The 19,555-nt window shown below is 37.3% G+C and overlaps 1 protein-coding gene across 1 annotated transcript in view; it reads right to left on the reverse strand.

Moving 5' to 3' along the window:
• The window catches only part of Dnah7 (dynein axonemal heavy chain 7), a 193,010-nt gene that overhangs the window by 30,417 nt on the left and 143,038 nt on the right, over window positions 1-19,555 (reverse strand). The window contains exons 49-54 of the mRNA XM_090354519.1: window positions 15,074-15,264; window positions 9,837-9,970; window positions 8,808-9,143; window positions 3,861-3,987; window positions 2,752-2,946; window positions 1,717-1,809 (exon numbers count right to left, since the gene is read on the reverse strand). Coding sequence (XP_090210645.1) covers window positions 1,717-1,809; window positions 2,752-2,946; window positions 3,861-3,987; window positions 8,808-9,143; window positions 9,837-9,970; window positions 15,074-15,264 — 1,076 coding nt within the window. The remainder of the gene's footprint in view (window positions 1-1,716; window positions 1,810-2,751; window positions 2,947-3,860; window positions 3,988-8,807; window positions 9,144-9,836; window positions 9,971-15,073; window positions 15,265-19,555) is intronic.

The following is a 19,555-nucleotide window of genomic DNA, read 5'->3' on the forward strand; positions in this document are numbered from 1 at the left end:
GAGGTAAATGAAGCTGTGCCAGATACGTGTGCAAAGCAATGGAATTGGATCCGTTTCACAACCTATTATGCCAGCATTAGGTTTGTAAAATGAAATCTGTCAGTAAAAAAGTTATGGATTAATTTAGGCAACCATCTTCCCAGAGGCAGGAAAGAAGTTCATAGACTTCCAGGTGTAATTTTCTATTTATTGCTGATTCCTCCATGATTTATCTGAGGTCAGACAAATATATTAACTTATATTTGACACATTCCTTATTGAAACCTGATTAATTTGCTTTTTGTTTGCATTTAGAAGGAAAGAACTGTGTGTAGTAGCCATTCAGATGGTAAATGGGTTCCAAACCTCCCAGACCCCAATATAAATCCATTCAGTATTTTCTTTTGTCAATAAAATATCACTATTTAATTGTAAGGTATTGGCCTATATTACCAGCAATTTAGTAAGAATCTTTTATATTTTTCTCAATTAAAACATTTTGAAGGCCTGATATTTGTGACATTTTTTACCGCTGAGTGAAGTTGGGTCTTGAAAGGAAAGAAATGGTAAGGATATTACTTCTCCCACCCCCACCCCGCCTCCTACCCCGCCCACTAATACATAAAAGTCTGTGTAATGAAGTATACTGTTAAAAGTTGTCATTATCTGGTGATGATGCATCCAATATTCTGACTTAGAGAAGGCAAAGAAATAAGATCTATGGACTACTAGCTCAAATATTAGCTTCTGAAAGCACCGATTCTTTCCCTAATATGCCAATAATCTTTCTTCTTTGAAAAATTCCCTTTAAAAACATATTGTCAAGATATATGTAATATTTTATAACACATATATTCCTAAATCATCAAATCACCACAAGAATTAGATGACCTGGTAACACAAAGAGGGAAGAATTTTGAAGTTCCTAGAAAATCTATGGTATCCAATTATTTATACTAATTTTTAATTGTTTTGCTGGCTATAGGGCTTGAACTCTAAACCTGAGCATTGCCCTTATATTAATATTTATATTTTAGTAGTCTTATAAACATTTATGTAATAATAATGTTATACCACTATTTATATTTTAATGTTTGTATTAATAAATTTATAATATTTATATTAAAGGCGTGGATGTGGTAGAATAGAGAATAGTAATTAGTTTCGTGTATCAGGACAGACTGAGTTTTGCTGTAGTTACAAGCGTTTCCTCAAGGTGCTGGATTATTGCAATGAAATCTTTTTTCTTGAGTGGGAAAAGAAATAAGGTGGGCAGGTGGCTAGCTCTCCATGTACTGGCTCAGCAATCATGGGTGCTTAAGCCATTTTCAAGTCAAGATGTCACCACAATTTTGGTGTCAGGGAGGGGCCTTGGAGAGTCTCTCACTGGCAGATAAGTTCTTCTCCTTGACACTTCCGTGCACATTTTCTTGGTTCAAAGAGGGTCTGTGGCCCAAATCCCTCTACTTTAGGTATACACAGAAAAAGAAGAAAACCAGAAATACTAGTAAGTATCCTTGTCTATAAACTTGGAAATGGAAAAGCTCTACAGGAGATCTGTGAGTATACCTGAAAAATTACAAGGTAAAGGACTAGAGTATTGGAAAGTTTAATAAGTTAAATAAGTTAATAAATACTATAATTCCATACGAACATAAGGGAACAGACAACCCACATGGAATAGGTTGTTTAAGAGAGGACAGAACTCATGAAACTGCTTTCAAAGCTCACATTTACCTTGTCTGGCCTTAAACAACGAATGATGAGCATCCTTTGAAACTCGTCTGCTTTTTCTTCCCACTCTTCAGGGAACATCTCATGGTGTGGATCCTAAAATGACAATGCATATAACTCAATCTCAGGTATGTCTAAAAGGGAAAAATATTTTTACACTTGAAGCAATTCTTAGAGAAGACATACATGAGTCGCTGTTTTAAACTACTACCTAGTCCATTTCTTCAGATAGAAAAATATTAGCTTGTTTCCCACAATCAGAAAATATAAACATAAACAGCACCTGTTTGATTTAAAGCTGGGTGCGGCGGCTCACGCTGTAATCCAGGCTACTCAGGAAGCTGAGATCTTAGGATCATGGTTCAAAGCCAGCCCAGACACTAAAGACCCAGAGACTCTTATCTCCAATTAACCACTAGAAAGCAGAAGTGGGGCTGTGGCTCAAGGGTAGAGCAGTAAGTAGCCTTAAGTTCAAGCCCTATAGCCCCCCCCTACAAAAATTCATTTAAATTTTAAATTGTGAAATCTCTAAAATGATAATGAACAAATACTGCCTAAAAATGCAAGGGTGTACATTGTGTGTGTGCGTGCGTGCGTGTGTGTGTGTGTGTGTGTGTGTGTGTGCGCATGTGTGTGTGTGTGTGTTTTCTAGGACTTGAACTCAAGGCCTGGGCACTGTGCCTGAGCTTATTTGCTGAAGACTAGTCTCACAGACTTCCTGCCTGGGTTGGCTTTGAACCATGATTCTCAGATATTAGCCTCCTGAGTAGCTTGGATTATAGGCCTGAGCCGCTGATGCCCACTCACAAAATAATTGTTTTAAGTTTCATTTCTATACATTTCAAGGAGTTTGGATGGAAGTTTCAATACAGCCACATAGAAGGTGGGGATAACATGAATCGCAACTTGTATTTTAACATCTGACTGGCCCTTTAAAACTTATTTAAATATTGCTTTCATGCAAAGGTAAAGATGAGCTACTTAATGTTATTTTCTACATTAAAATATTTTGGAATAACCAAAACTGTTAAAACATACCAAACTATCATATACTACTTTCCATCCATCCTTTAAGCGCATAAAGTCCTTTCGAATGTTCCTGAAGGAAGACAAGTCATCTAACCGGCATATCTCATCCCAGGACTTTTGGGGAAGCCAGGTACAAGGGTTGGTGTAAGGGTTATCCAGTCCAATTCCTCCAGTGAGCAGAAATCGCCATTCAGCTTTATTAATCTTTGAAAAGCAAGGTACAGAGTTACAAATGAAATCCTCATAAACTAGGACCATTTTAAGAGCTAACCATTTTAAGAGGTGCTGACTTTACAAGTTGCATCTTTGATCCTTATAAAATTCTTCATCATGGCAGCTCAGTCCTCAATCATGAGACACCGAAGTATCCAATATTACCAATTGCCAAAATAGTTCCATTTTCAATAACTATTCCATTCATTTTCCTCCAGAATGGCCAGTTTAAACGTGAAAATCTGAATATATTCAAATATATCTTTTTCAAAATTACTGCTTAAAGCCCTATCAGCTATAATATATTAAAATGATAGAAAAACCATCCATCTTCCATGAATTAATATGAAACTCTTTCATGAACTTCAAAGAATAAAGCTTTTGTTCTTTCAGAAATCAACTAATACATGAAATAAAAATGTGTCACATAAGTGGGTAGTGACATTATACAACACTTTTCTTCTGCTTCCTATATTTTCTATATATAAGTGGTTAGTAACATTATACAACACTTTTCTTCTGCTTCCTTATATTTTCAGTGAATACATTTTTCAAATCCCAGAAATTTACATAAGATAATGGTATGATTTGATACGAGGTCTTAAAATATTATCATTTACATTATTACTTGGTGAGAATATGTAAATGGAGCTAGCACACATGTGCATGGGGCATGAGACTCTACTAGAACCATCTATTTGTAAATGAAAACATGCAAATTCTGGAAAGAATAACCATATTCTGAGCTAGAGCAATAGTTTATTTCTGTGAAGCTGGGCCTTATTCAAATGGCTTGCTATACAATCATTAATATCATGCTTTCACTATTTACAATTTTAAACAGGTATTCCCATGCACATGAGTACATTGATAAATCACTGCTGGTGTGCTGGCATTTCACTGACCGCATTGTCATGGATCAGCAGATTCACAGTGAGGCAGAAGGAAAAGAGCAGCTTGTCCTTTTCAAAGAGTGACCGGCAGACATTCACATAGAGTGAGTAAGTAAAGTGGTCTCTGAGAATGTGAAGTCTAAGACACAACAGAAAGCAATGAATACAAACAAATAAATTATGACTTGAAAGAAAAATGTTCTTAAGAAAACTCCTTATAAGCTGGGTGCAGGTGGCTCATGCCTGTAATCCTAGCTACTCAAGTTACTGAGATCTGAGGATTGAGGTTCAAATCCAGCCTGGGCATTAAAGTCCATGAGACTCTTATCTACAATTAACCACTAGAAAACTGGAAAGGGGGCTGTGTCTCAAGTGGTAGATCTGATAGCTTTGAGCTGAAAAACCCAGGCCCAGAGTTCAAGCCCCACAGCTGACAAAAAAATGAATAAATAAAACTATCATAAACCATTTGGATATAGATTCTTTTAGTAAAATTTCTAGTCAATTATTGCATACTCTCCAAGCAATTAAGGATCTTCATTAACTGGGTACATCCATTTGAAACCTATGCTATGTAGAAACACTTCAGTTCAATTGCATTTTACTGTCCATTGGTTTTTTCCCCCCCAATCTTGGTGCTTAAACTCAGGGCCTGAGCGCTTTCCCTGAGCTTTTAGCTCAAAGCTGGTGTTCCACTACTTAAGCAGCTGCTCCACTTCTAGCTTTGTGATGGTTAATTTAAGAAAGGAATCACACAGGCTTCCCTACTTGGGCTTGCTTTGAACAGAAATTCTCAGATCTCAGCTTCCTGAGTATTGAAGATTACAGATGTGAGCCACCAAAGCCTGCTCACCGAATTTGTTTTGTGGGTCATAGGGCCTGAACTCAGCATGGGCACTGTCCCTGAGCTCTTCAGCTCAAGGCTACACCCTACCCTGGAGTCAAGTCCCACTTCCCTTTTTCTAGAGGTTAACTGGAGATAAGAGTCTCAGGTCCTTTTGTGCCTGGGCTGGCTTTGAACCTTGATCCTCAGATCTCAGCCTCTTGAGTAGCTAGGATTACAGGCATGAGCCGCTGCACCTGGTCATCTGTGAACAATTTTAACTACTGAGTATTTCAGTGGTAAAGTTTAAATTCCTTAAACCAAACTTCTAAATACTGTATGTTACATATTAAATGAGTAGTATAAAATTAATATCTACTACATTAAATTTGCAGCACGTTTAGTGCAGTACTATGTTTATAAATCCAAAAGAATATAGAAAATTACAACATTTAATGGAACTACATTTTTTTATTTTCCACATGGGTAAAATGTGGAAATATGAATTATTACAATACTTCAACTAGTAATTTTCTAGTAGCATGTGTGATCAGAATTTGCAATAAACCTTAACATGAATATAACAATGAATTTTAAACTAATTTAGTACAAGAATTAAATTATCATACTAAAATTTTAAGGCATTTTTATTTTAGTATAGTTGGTATCTAATATCTGAAGAAAATCCACAGTATAATCGTATTTTAGCTAATTTGCATACTGATATCATTGTAGCTGCTTAAAGGTATTGGTTCTCAGTTCCATTTATAGATAGAGACCTACCAGAGATGCATACTCATTTTGATGAAAATTCATTACAGGAATGTTTAAGGCAGCAAAAGTTGGTAACAACACTAAGCTGAAGTATCCTCCACAGTAGAATGGATAAATACTTTGAGACGAAGTGTTAGTTCAAATAAAAAGCAAAAATAAGAGGCTTAGATTTTCCTTTCCCTTACATTTATGGTACAGCGCCCCAAATTCTAAGCATGTTTTCTCCTTAAAACATTCCCAAAAGCTATCAAAAGCTCATCAGTCCTTTCATTTATGTCCCAGAAATGTCTTTCTCACAGGCCTGGAAACCCAGCTCTAAAATATTAGGTATATAGCAGTTCAGTTCAAGTTCAAGGACAGAAAAGATTCTTTTTTTAATATTTTTATTGTACTTAATAAAAGGGTTACATGATATTTGCCAGATAGAAGGTGCATTAATTCACATTCATTGATACCCTTTCACATGTCTTGGCAGAAAAGATTCTTGTCATGTCAGTAAATAAAGTGTGTATTTCCTCCAGATAACGCTTTTTTTTTTTTTGCCGGTTCTGGGGCTTCAAATCAGGGCCTGAGCACTGTCCTTGAGCTTTCTCAAGGTTAGTATTCCACTACCTAAGCCACAGTACCGATTCTGGCTTTTTCTGTGTATGTGATACAGGGGAATCAAATCCAGGCTTTGTGCATGCTAGGCAAGCAACTCTTACTCCTAGGCCACTTTCCTGGCCCCAGATAATGCCTTTTTGCCAGTTATCTCAACCAACAGGAAGAGTTAGGATGAACTGTGACTCTATACTGGGCTACCATAAGAGAGGGAGAACTCCTTTCTGTCTGCAATCACTGCATGTCACTGGGTTGCCCCTTAAGTTGTGGCTCAATGCTTATGTAGTAGTGAAACTGCTTTCTTTTTCCTCTACCTTTCTGAAGAAGATTTCTGTGTTTGGAGAGGATTCAGATTTTAATTATATTTTCTTACCAGTAGTCACACATGGGGTACGGTGAAAATGAAAAAAAATATTGAAAGATACCAAACAATATACTTGAATTACACAAGCAAAGCACGGAGTACAAAATGTCAGACACAGAAAAGCCCACACCATGATTCTATTTTATAAGGGTCTGAAGCAGCCAGATCTTATCTGTGGTGTCAGAAAGGGGGAAACCTTGGACTGTTGAGAATGCACTGTGTCTTGAGCTGCAGGATAGTTATGCAGGTGGACTCATTTCTGAAAATTTACTAATTTTTTCACATTTCTGGAAGTATGATAATAATTTTAGTAAAAGTTTTAAATTGTATTTTCTCCAGTTACCTTTTAGGTCCAGAATTATATTTTACATTTATTATTATTATAAATGATTTATTTTTTTCTAAATTAACTCCAAAGAAAAAGCCATAATTATTTTTTAGATTTCATTCAAATGAACATTTTGGTAAAAGTATTTGATTTTTTGTTGTTTGTATTAAGGACTGTGATAGCTGTGAGTCAACAGATGTCATATTTTAGAAGGTTTTTAATTAGCTGTAGTAAAATAAAGGACTAAGAATTATGTTTGAAACAAAGAATTATCTTATGTTTTAGATTTTATTTAAAAGTATGCCCTAATATGGCACATCAAAGAAATTTTCTTCTCCAGACTTCAGAAGGTACGTGAGTTTTAAACCAATTAAGAAAGGTTGAAATCAAGAAGTACAGTGAAAACTTGAATATTGATATAAGAAGCTATCATGTGATCAGCATTGTAATAAGTGGTGGAATATGAAAAAAAATCTAGGAACTTGAATTCTAGTGTGAAAACCAGATATGGCATGTTCAGTTAAATAAAATGGAATGCAAGCAGCTGGGAAACATAAAGAAAGATCATGTAAAATTTTCGTATTTTGCTAACTGAAGATTTTTAGGAATTGGAAGAAATAGTGAAGTACCATAAACCCTTTCAAAAATCATCATATGCAAGTGAAATATATACTCTATTCACCATACATTCTTTCCCAGGAGGTAACTCCTTTTTCTCCATTTCAGTTTCTCAGAGATATCTCAATTTTTTTCTTTTCTATTTTTTTTTGCCACATACAAAGTGTTAGCTGTATATATTTAGTAGTTAACGTTTTTGTTTGTTTTTGTTTTATTTTGCCAGTTCCTGAGCTTGAACTCAGGGTCTGAGCACTGTCCATGGGCTTTCTCCTTTTTTTTTTTTTCCCCAGTCCTGGGCTTCAACTCAAGGCCAGAGCACTGTCCTTGGACTTTGTCAAGGCTAGAGCTCTACCACTTCCTGCTTTTTTTCCCCTGTGTATGTGGTATCAAGGAATCGAACCCAGGTCTTCGTGCATGTTAGGCAAGTACTCTACCACTAGACCAAACTCCAGGCCTCTCCTTGGGCTTTCTCAAGGCTAGAGCTCTACCACTTGAGCTACAGCACCACTTCAGGCTTTTTCTATGTATATGGTACCGAGGAATCGAACCCAGTTCTTCATGCATGCTAGGCAAGCATTCTATCACTAGGATAATCTCCTGGACCCTAGTCTAATATTTTAACTTGCAATAATGAATGATACTAACACAAATTCACTTCAAGAATACTGAAAATTTCACATTCCTGCCTTGACAAATGAAAGGAATTTAGATTTTAGTCAGAATGGCCTTTTAGATTTCTAAAAGTAATTCTTAACTCTGAGTAATAACTATTCTTAATAGGTATGAAGAATAAAGAAAAACAATTTAAGTTCCTGATAATTGGAAAATATATAAAGGGATGAAGTTTCAATTATTAACATTAATAATACTAGATTGCACTAACAGCAACAGAAAGCAAGAAAGAATTATAATATCAATGTTATTCTCTCTTATACTTACTGATAAGTTTTTATTAATTCCTCTACTTATAGTAGCTGAGTAAAATAAGGCATTTTATCTAAATAATAAAGTAAATGAAGCTTAATTACAAAAAATAATCGCTGCAAGATCTGAGTTTTATCATTCTAGTATCTGGCCAATTTTGTCCATGTTTGTATCAAAATGTATAACTGCTGCTTCCGAAAGACAAGCTCAAACAGTAGGAGAAATCTTTTCTGAGGTTGTTAACTGCTCTTTCCACATCTCCAATAATTACTACATTTTGCGAAGATAAATCAGGGTAAACTTTTTCTTTTTTTCTAGAGCGATAATCCTCTGTCTTTGTAGACAATCTTTTTGAACAGATTAAATTTGGTTGCCTCTGTTTAATTTCCATTGAATTTATTTACAAATCTATTTAGCATGATGAAAGATATAAAGGTAAGCCACAGTAATGTTCATATTCGGAAGTAAGAATGAAAGCCACAAGTTATTCATTTTCATAACTTGATAATGATTGTTTCTTTTACCTACCTGCTTTGTAACACATCTGATTTCTCTGAATTTTCAATGGATAGAATAAAAAGGTTAATAAACCAGACTAGTGAATACTGGTACATAGGCTCGATGTTGGCTAAATCGGCAATGGAGAAGAACAGGATGGAGGAATGGACGGCGATGGGACGGTAACCCATACGGGTGTTATCGATCTTTTTCTCAGTTTCTTCGGCCACTTCCTGCTTTTGAGAAATCTCATTAGCCAAGGCCTTAGAGGAAGACAATATCTTAAGAGCAGTCTCATCTTCTAATATATTGCCTTCTGAAGATGAAAGAACTTCTAAAATCTTGTCTTCTATTTCTTTTAACTGCCTGGAATAGAACACAGTTTTCTCAGAAGAAAAAGACAGCATTTAAAATCACTTCGTGTATATGTTCTTTTAAAAAGCAACAAAGAACTGGTAAACTCAAGGGATGTACTGCTGTGTGACACATGTCTCTAATGGCCATGTCGCATAATTAACTTCATATCTCACAAGAACTTCACCAAAATGCTCAGTTCCTGCCCCAGTTCTCACTCTAATGATCACTTGTGTGGTTCCTCAAGGGGAATGTGGCAAAGCCCACCTCCTCTGTCCCTGGGTGCTGCAGCGCTGAGTGAACAGAAAGTTCCATTTCATTCATGTTCTGAAATTTTACATGATGTCCAGCCTTTTCCCCTTCCTATCTGTAATCTGGGGATTATTGGATGGGGCACATTCAGTCTTATTGTATACCAGTGAAAACAAGCATCTCTGGTTATGTAACAGACTCCGTAACTTTTCTCTTAAAATATTGAAAGAGGTGAAATTCTTTTTTTGGGTTTTGACTTGTAGCAGGCCTTCTGGCTCTAGTGTCTAAGAACTTAACGTGTAAAAATAGACTCAGCAGTATCACTCTAAATGGGTATAGAAGGCTGTCAATCATTCCTTACATTTCAGTTTTTCTAGATCTAAAAAATATTCTTAAAATGAGCCCTTGTCTGTTGAAGTATCTCAAAACAAAATAATTTATAAAACTGAAAACCTTTTGTTTTCTGCTCCTTGAAGTATCAAGGCTTGCTTTTCTTCTTCAAGGTCAGGTCTTTCTCGTGCCACTACAATTCCTAAAAGCTGGTCTTGCATTCCCTCTGGAGTTATCATGAAGTTTAGTAATGTTACCTAGAAGTGAGAAAGAATGGATTTGAAAATGCATTTTCTTGAAATGCTTTCAAGGAAAAAGGCCCCACTTATAGGCTTCAATTTCTAGCCAAAAATTGATAGCACATATTGCTATAACATATACGGCAGTGAAATTCTAGCAGGTATAGGCAAGCATAACTGCTGCATTAAAAGCCCACAACAGTTGTTCATAATCAGAAGTGCAATATTCAAAGGATTTGTTGGCAATCAATTCATGTTTCTTTTCAGACAGCTCTAACTGCTAACAAAACTTTTTTCATATATTTTTATTACACTTAATAGAAGGGTTACATTATATTCACCAGATAGAAGGTGCATTACTTCATATACATTAATACCCTTTCTCATGTCTTGGTCCCCATTTTTCTCCCCCACTCTCACCCTCATCTTGTTTTCCTGCCTTCCCTATCCTATTTCAAATAACCAAATAAGCATGTATACAATATATCAGATAACCAGGTGAAGTACCATAATAATATGAGATAACCAAGGGCAGCAAAAGAGATGAGAAATAACATAGTACATTAAGGACAATCACTCATTATATGGTTTTTGTTTTTATATCCTGGAGGTCCTTTCATTTAGCGTCATACTATATGGCCTTAGGTATCTAGGTTTTGTTCTATTGTAAATCTCTGCTAGGAGAGCCCAAGGTTTCTACTGATTATGACAAATGAGGGAAACCATTGAGCCTATGTTTCTTTGAGTCTGGCTTACAAATGGGGCAATGTTGTTCTTTCTGACAGCAGCATAGAATTCCACTGTGTATAAATATCACATCTTGTTGATCCATTCATCAACTGAGGGGCATCTGGGTTGGTTCCATATCTTTGCTAGGGTAAATAGTGCTGCAGTGAACATCGTTGTGCTAGTGGATTTAATATGTCCTTGTTTCTGGACCAGTGGGTAAATGCCTAGTAGTGGAATTGCTGGGTCATAGGGGAGTTCTATGTTTAGTCTTTTGAGGAACTGCCATACTGCTTTCCATAGTGGTTGAATGAGTTTGCACTCCCATCAACAGTGTAGTAGTGATCCCTCCTGGCCACATCCCCTCCAGCATCTGTTGTTATTAGATTTCTTGATCATGGCTATTCTAACTGGAGTGAGATGGAATCTTAAGAGTTGTTTTGATTTTCATTTCTTTTATGGCCAGAGATGTCAATCAATTTCTTCTTGAGTCTATAAGTCATTCTTATTTCTTCTTCAGAGAAGACTCTCTTTAAGTCTTTGGCCCATCTTTTAATAGGATGATTGTTTCTTTGGAGATTAGATTTAGAGTGATTCAATTTTTTGAGCTGTTGATATATTTTAGATATGAGGCCTTTGTCTATTGTATGGTTAGTGAAGATCTTCTCCCATTCTGTAGGCTTTCTGGTTAATTTGCTGGCTATGTCCTTTGCCATACAGAAGCTCTGCAGTCTAATGCACTCCCACTTATTCAGACGTTCTCTGATTTGTTGTGTTTTGACTGATGCCAAGGAGACCTAGTGTATCTCCTATTCCTTCTTGTAAAGTTTTCAGTGTGTCTGCTTTTACCTTGAGGTCTTTGATCCATTTGGAGTTAATTCTAGTGCAGGGTGAGAAAGAAGGATCCAACTTTAGTTTTCTGCAGGTGCTTAACCAGTTCTGGCAAACCTTTTTTAACACCAGAATCCACTAGAATTGGGCTGGAAGCAGCCCTTCGTATTGGCCCTGATATCTGATTTACAAGTTAAGGACCTAAATGATGTCCAAAGTAAAAGAAATCTAACAAAGTGAGAAAAGAGGAATAAAAAAATCATAGGTTACACATCGAATTTTTACAGCATGATAATGAGCCACAGCTGTGCACTAACGTATTTACATAGTGTCAATCAAGAGGTTGTCTGCCTGCACTGATTCATCTGGGGACCTAATAGTTCTTACAGGCAGTTCTCTCCAAGGTCCTATTGTTAAAATTTCTCCTGCTTCTTTCTCATCCTTACACACTCTGGTTTGTCTTCTTAAAAACCAAGAAATCTTATGATTGTTCCCACAATCTCTTTCAGCTATGAAATGTTCTCTCCATGTGCCCCACAGCTATAATTAACTGAAAATACTATTTATATGTGCTTTCTATTTCAAACCCATTTCATTATTAGCCTCTACAATCTGCTCCTTGCACGCCTCTGTGGTGTCTATCAATACACACAGCAATAAACCATAGCTGCTTTCTGGCTTTGATCACCAGTGAATCCATAAGCCAATAAGTACTTACTTGAGTTTGACTTTCTTTGAAATCCTGACTTTATTATTTTTCACATATTTGACAGTCTGTATGCTCACATGTCTTAAATGAAGATCTATATCTATGTCCTAGGCTCCCACTATTCCTTCATTGTAGCTGCACTGGAACTGTATCGAATCCTGTACACACCCGCTGTGAAATGACTCCATGTGCCTTAGTGTAGCCCCTACTTGCACATTCTTTCCCTTATGATCCACCAGATACACTGTCCATCTGCCGAGTTGAACATCCAGTGCTACTCTTTCTTGGACACTTTTCCAAATGGAAAGTTCACTGGAATCCCATTTCACTGGTATGGGCATGAGACTACAGTGAAAGCAGCTCTTATTTGACTTTGCACTTCTATTATTTTGCACAAATCAGTGTCTCTAGAAACCTACAGCATGAACAATCCAAAATCCCATGGACACTATACATGCAGTTGCTTTATGCTATTTCTGATTCCTAAAATTTTAGGCATTTGATGATTATTCTTCAAGGCAATTCATTTCAAAAAAATAAAGTGAATCAAGACCTATGTTAGCAGCAAGAGCAAGATAACTGTCTGTTCCTTGTTTTTAGAATCTTTGCTTTCCCTGGAAAGTATCAATGGGACCAGTTGAGCACTGACAAGGGTAAACAGACTGATTAAAGAGCCAGGTCAGGAAGTCAGAGGGCTTCCTCTTAGGGCACCTCCTGTCCTGGAATGGACTTCATTTCCAGAGGAAAATGAGGGCAGAATGTCTCAGCCTTGGCTGACTATTGGAAGTTCCTTAAGAACAGACACCAGTAAGTGTCTAGATTCCTTTATGAGAGTCTTGCTTGCTTGATTAATTGGTCTGGATCTTTGGGAAGTGATCGGATTGTCCTGCTGTGGCTGAGAAGGATGGCTCCCAGCACAGAAAAAAGGGTAGGCCATGCAGCTGAGGAAGGTGGGCAATTCACTATTCCACCACTGGAGAGGGTACACTGGGCCCCAGGAATAGTCATGCTTTGCTGTGGATAAATGCAGGTACACAGTTTCTGTCATGCCATCTGAGAATTCAACTTAGTTTTATTATTCACATTAGAGACGCTTTCTTATCCTTAGTAATACTGCAAAAATCTCAGTAGCTACCACAGACCACCAGAGGCAGCTCAGTGTTTGCTTCAGATTTTATCAGTCCTCATAAAAGCAGATTTCTCAGTAGGAAATAACCTTCTCAACTCAGGTAGCAGCATTGAATTTTTCACAGAGTGGATATTTTGTCCAAAAGTTTACAAATAGTTTTCTATCACAGCTTATCAAACTTAACACATATAACTTGTGCTTAGTTGCAGAACACAAGTGTAGTTTTTTTAAATGAATTTTGTTTTACAATTTTTACTTGACCACATTCAGGCATATACTGCATAATGCAAGATCTTTGAAATTAAGATTTTTGCAGACCTAGCCACTTGTTCCTAAACATTTAAAGTCATACAAAAATAGTGTCAGAGTTTTATTTTCATTTAGACTCAAAAAGATTATAGCAGCATGATACCTAGCCCTTGGGTGCTTTTGAAAACAAAAGGTACATAAAAGACCCTAAAAAGTAGGATCAAGAGGAAGTATTCTAATTGTAAATGAAAGCACAGAACTGCTTCACTATGTTTTCTAATCCCTGTTTAATCAATCCCAGCAATTAAAAATAATGGAGCAGTAAAACACTGTGGGGATCTCAAGGATTTCAGTACTGAATCATACATCAGTATCCTCCCCACAGCGTTTACAACTTCTGCTATAACCAGTTATTAGGAAACAAAACATTGTTTATGTTATGTGCAATATCTGAACATATTTTACTGGGTTATAAAAATGTTTTCCATAGTATTTACTAAATTTTTTTCATAACATAGGGTTTTGTGATTTCTGTTTGGTTTTATTCTTTCTCAGTTATATTTGAAGTTAAATAATAATGCTCACAGTTAACACTCAGATGGCATCTAACCTTCTGCCTGGGGTTAACTTGTTTAGTCTCTTCATGTAGGCACTGTTGTGCTTACCAAGCAAGCATCATGTTTATTAATCATGGAGAGAACAAGTGATGCCATCTGGGTCCTTTTCTTGCAGAGGGAAATCTACAATAATTTAAATATCTCTAATATAAGAAAGCAATTCAGATCACTGGCAGAACTATTGACTTCAACTGTACCTTACAAAACCAGTCAATTTTTTTCCATGTCCTCTCTTGTGTGCTTCTATAACTGAAGTCCTTTATCACTGAGTCACTCACCCATTCACCTGACAAGCACTCATGACTGGCAGTCAGAACTAAAAATTAGAAATAAGAAAGAATATGGCATAACCTCTAAACCCTCAGGAGACTAGGCACAAGTCAACCTGTCAAGTCAACTCAGTCACTAAATCAAACTAACTTCGCTTTCTCTAGGAATTTTTAGTAGTTTCAAAGGATGGTAAGCCAAATAATATTTTTAAATAATTATAGAAAATCAGATAGCCTCAGCCTTAGTCCGCAGAATGGAGTTATGTTCCTGCTCAATTTTAATAATTGGCATATCACCATGGAATACAAAGTATGTAAATATATGCCATGTACTTCTAACAATGAAAATCTAAGTATAATATCAATTGTAGAAATTAGATTCTAATGGTCTTTTCTCACTAGATACAGAAGGCTCCTTTATAGCTCACAGGAACACAAAAGCAACAGCTGGAACTTATTATAGCAATTTCAAAGCATTTAAAGAAGGAGAAAATTCAGTTTTCTGATAAAGACCTGTTCCTCTTACAGCATGGAGGAAAATACATTTTCAAATGGTCAATTTTGGTAAAGAATATCCTCTTAGGTACTGGCCTTCACTGAAGTTTCAGGAAGATAATGAGGGTTTCGTAGTTTGGTGGTAATATAGAAGCGGAAGTCAGGAGAGTATTCGATTGTCGAGTCCCCAAGTCGGATGCACAAACTTCCACTATGCTTAAATGTCTGCTTTAGTAGAAGAGGCTCCAAAATAGGATCCAGCTCTTCACCAACGTTTTCTAGCAGTACTGGAATAAAAATTAGCAAGAGAGTCCACGTTATTTTAAATATTAGCTATAAACATTCAACCCTGAGTGTTTTCAGGTTTTAAAATGCTTTGTTTCTAATTACCTTTAAAATTATTTTTTGTCTTCCAACTACAGAGAAACGATGCCATAAAAAACATTGTATCTCTATGGAAAGGGCTCAGATGGCAGGTCTGCCTGCCAGCCAACTTACCATCTACCTTTCCCTTATTTTTCTCAGTTCTGTGGCAAATACAATAAATACAGTACATTTCTGCCTATATTCTACTCATATTCCCCAGTCATTCTTCTACCCCTGTCCTCTTGACCCTATTTCAGCTTTTGTTAAGCCCATCTTCTCCCACATGTAGTTGAGACTAAATAATATAGTTTTTTGCATCCTAATTATTTAATTTGTTAGTTTACCATAAATATTTCCTCAACATTTGAAAGTTATTATAGTATTTTTCACTTATTAAACATTCTAATAAATAGACTGGGTGTTGGTGGCTCACACCTGTAATCCTAGCTACTCAGGTGGCTGAGATCTGAGGATCGTGGTTCAAAGTCAGCTTAGGCAGAAAAGTTACCATGCCCATGAGACTCTTATCTCCAATTAACTATGCAAAAACTGGAAGTGGGGCTGTGGCTCATATGACAGAGAGTAGTGTTGAGCACGAAGAGGCTCAGGGACAGCACCCAGGCTCAGAGTTCAAGCCCCACAAGTGATTAAAAATTCTAGTAGAAATATCCATGTACATTTATTATTTTAAACAAACTATCACTAGAAATTTAAATTTTTAGCTGGGTACTTGTGGATCATGCCTAAAATCCTAGCCACTCAGGAAGCTGAGGTCTGAGGATTGCAGTTCAAAGCAAGCCTGGGCAGGAAAATCCATGAGACTTTTGTCTCTAACTAACCACTGCTGTGGCCCAAAGTGAACTAAAGAAAAAGAGCTCAGGCCATGAGTGGCCAACAATGTTTTTTCTTAAAAAAAGAGAGAAATTGGGATTTTTTTTTCTCATTTTAAGTAACAAGCATTGCTATAAAGAAAACTTTGCCCTTCAGAGTATTTTCTTCTGGTCACATTCTAGAAAAGAATCCTTGGATAAAAGATCAGTTACATCGGTAAGAATGAAATGCATTTGCCAAGCTTTGTGGTGCTTGTGGGGCAATCAAGCTGAGGCTGCAGCAGGTACCCTGTAGCTTCCCTCAGGCTGGATATACAGTCACTCTGGACAGAAAGGGATTCAGGGAACTGACATGACTGAGGATTTGGATCTCTGTTGTGGTTGAAGTGCAGCTATCTCTACCCACAGCTTAGTCCTGGCTAACTGAATTTCCAAAACTGTCTTACCAATTTCCTCCACTTCTGGGATCGCGGCCAGAGGGACATATCAGATGATATTTAAACTCATTTCCATTTTCTACTTGCACAAAATGATTATTTTCATGGTTAAATAATGTTTGCATCATAATATATTAAATATGTTAACCTTCTATTATTTAGGTTGCTTCTTCCATTTTCCACTAGTATTAGTAACCCTACAATGAACATTTTGAATAATAGATCTTTGTGTTTATTTCAGTGTACTTACAAGTTGGATTTCCAGAGGCGGAATTAAAAGTTAACTAGTGAGGGGCCTGGAGTGCAGCCTAGTGGTGGAGTGCTCGCCTAGCATGCATGAAGCCCTGGGTTCAATTCTTCGGTACCACATACCCAGAAAAAGACAGAAGTGGTGCTGTGGCTCCAGTGGCAGAGTATTAGATTTGAGCAGAAAGTGTCCAAGGACAATGCCCAGACCCTACCTTAGTTTAAGCCCCAAGACTGGCAAAAACTAAAAATAAAATAAATAAAAGTTGACTATTGAGAATAAACTACTTTCTGACAATCTGCAGAGATTTTGGAGCTGCAATTAGCAGTCTTTTATGTGGTCTGTACTTGTGTGGTTTGTGTGTGTGTTCGTGTCTGTCTGCCTGTCTGTCCTTGACCTCAGGCCCTGGGCATTATCCCTGAGACTTTTGTGCTCAAGATTAGAGCTCTACCACTTGAGACACAGCTCCACTTCTGGGTTTTTGGGGGCTGATGAAAGAAAAGAGTCTCACAACCCTGGCTGGGTTTGAATTGTGATCTTCAGATCTCAGCCTCCTTAAGTAGCTACCATTACAGGCACGATGCTGTCATTTGTTTGTAAATCTATTTTTACTCAACATCATCATATTTACATATGCTAAACATCACATTGACTGTATTTTCTCATAACATCATGGTCTTTTTTCACCCATTCTCCAGGTGAGGCAGGAAGTTACATCAGCTAGCAGATTAAACAGGGACCTACCTACGCAGGTTCCCCTCCTAACTGCTAGGTGATACTGTCAGAATTCACTATTGTATTAGTGACATTTGCAGCTTGATAGGTATACATATATGTATACCTATATCTATCTATCTATCTATCTATCTATCTATCTATCTATCTATCTATCTGCTTCAGCTAGGGTGTTTTAGCTGCTTATGGGTTAGCTTGCTTCTGGAATTCTATGTTAATGTTTATATATTAGTCCATTTTTGTTTTACTGGATGGCATGTTATTAATGATTAGGTTTATTGGTATTTATCATAAATCCCCAAATTAAAATCATTATGTGAATAAAGGGAATTTGTATTTCATGTAAATGGAATCCTCGGACAGTTATTCCAGGCTAGAGGGGCAGTGTGTCTGACCTGCCTGTGAGAGGTCTGTCTTCGTCCCCTTGCCATGCACGGCACTGTTCTCCACATGTAGCTTTGTTCTCTTCGGTCAATAGCAACACTCCACCCACCAGAAAGAAGGAAGAAATGTGTTCTATAGACATTTCCTGGCGTCAGTCACACAAGGTGCTTCCACTTAGACCTTGCTGGAACATAGTCATCTGATCAACCTCAACCACAGGTAGTGACCACCACAAGGTCAGGAAATAATGTGGATGTGCTAGGGGAGCCTTTTGTCGAGGTAACAAAATGCTGAAGAAAAATAGCTTTGCCGAGGAAAGATTTAATTCAATTTAAATACATTTTAAAGAATTTCATCAGATTGACAGATGAGAACAGATAGAAGAAACGGAGATGTGAAACAATGTTGTTGTAAGTACTTCCACCAGTACTCTGTATTCCCTTCAAGTTCTACCTTCATCTGCACTTTCTGTCTTTCCCCTTAAACCAACAGACTCCATGAAAGCAAAGACTATTAACTGTGTCTTGTTCATGCTGCAGTTTAGTGCCTAGGATGTGGGAGTAGCAAAATAAATGTTTGTAATCAAATGAATAACAAATTAAAGAAAGATTAAAAGTAAAAGTTTTGCCTCCTTGGTTTATTGTATACAAGGACAAAACAAATGTAAATTAAGCAAGAAAATGTAAACTAAGAGAAAATATAAAACAAACGAGGTTCAAATAGGATATTTTTTTGCTACTGACAGTGTATTTTCATAGTCAGTAGAAAGTCATAAAAAATGTGTTTCATACTGATTTCCTTCTCAGCAATATTTATATAATTATATAATTAATATCCCATGCATACTTTTATTTTGCCAGTCCTGGACTTGAGCTCAGGGCCTGAGCACTGTCCCTGGACTTTCTCAAGGCTAGAGCTCTACCACTTGAGCCACAGCACCACTTCTGGCTTTCTTCTAAGTACATGTTACTGAAGAATTGAATCCAGGTTTTCGTGCATGCTAGGCAAGCACTCTACCACTAGACCAAACTCCCGGCCTCCCCATTCATACTTTTAACTACTGCAATAGCTAATGCAATGTACCTATATTTTCAAACTTTTTTGATAGCAAAATACTTCTTTAAATTTTCAGAGTGTCTTACATTAAAAGTACTTAGCATAAAAAAGAAATGGGATGGTCGGGTGTTTTGCCTAGTGGTAGAGTGTTTGCCTAGCATGCAGGGAGACCTGGATTCGATTCCTTGGTACCACATACATAGAAAAAGCTGCAAGTGGTGCTGTGACTCAAGTGGTAGAGCTCTGCCCCAGGGTAGTGCTCAGGCCCTGAGTTCCCAGGACTGAGAGCGAGAGAGAGAGAGAGAGAGAGAGAGAGAGAGAGAGAGAGAGAGAGAGAGAGAGAGAGAGAGGGAGGGAGGGAGGGAGGGAGGGAGGGAGGGAGGGAGGGAGGGAGGGAGGGAGGGAGGGAGGGAGGGAGGGAGAGAGAGAGAGGGAGGAGAGGGAGAGAGAGGGAGGGAGGGAGGGAGAGAGAGGGAGGGAGGGAGGGAGGGGGGAAGGAGGGGGGAGGGAGGTGAAAGCAGCA

This window comes from Megascapheus bottae, chromosome 21, assembly GCF_031878675.1.
Source record: "Megascapheus bottae isolate mThoBot1 chromosome 21, mThoBot2.hap1, whole genome shotgun sequence".
Taxonomy (NCBI): domain Eukaryota; kingdom Metazoa; phylum Chordata; class Mammalia; order Rodentia; family Geomyidae; genus Megascapheus; species Megascapheus bottae.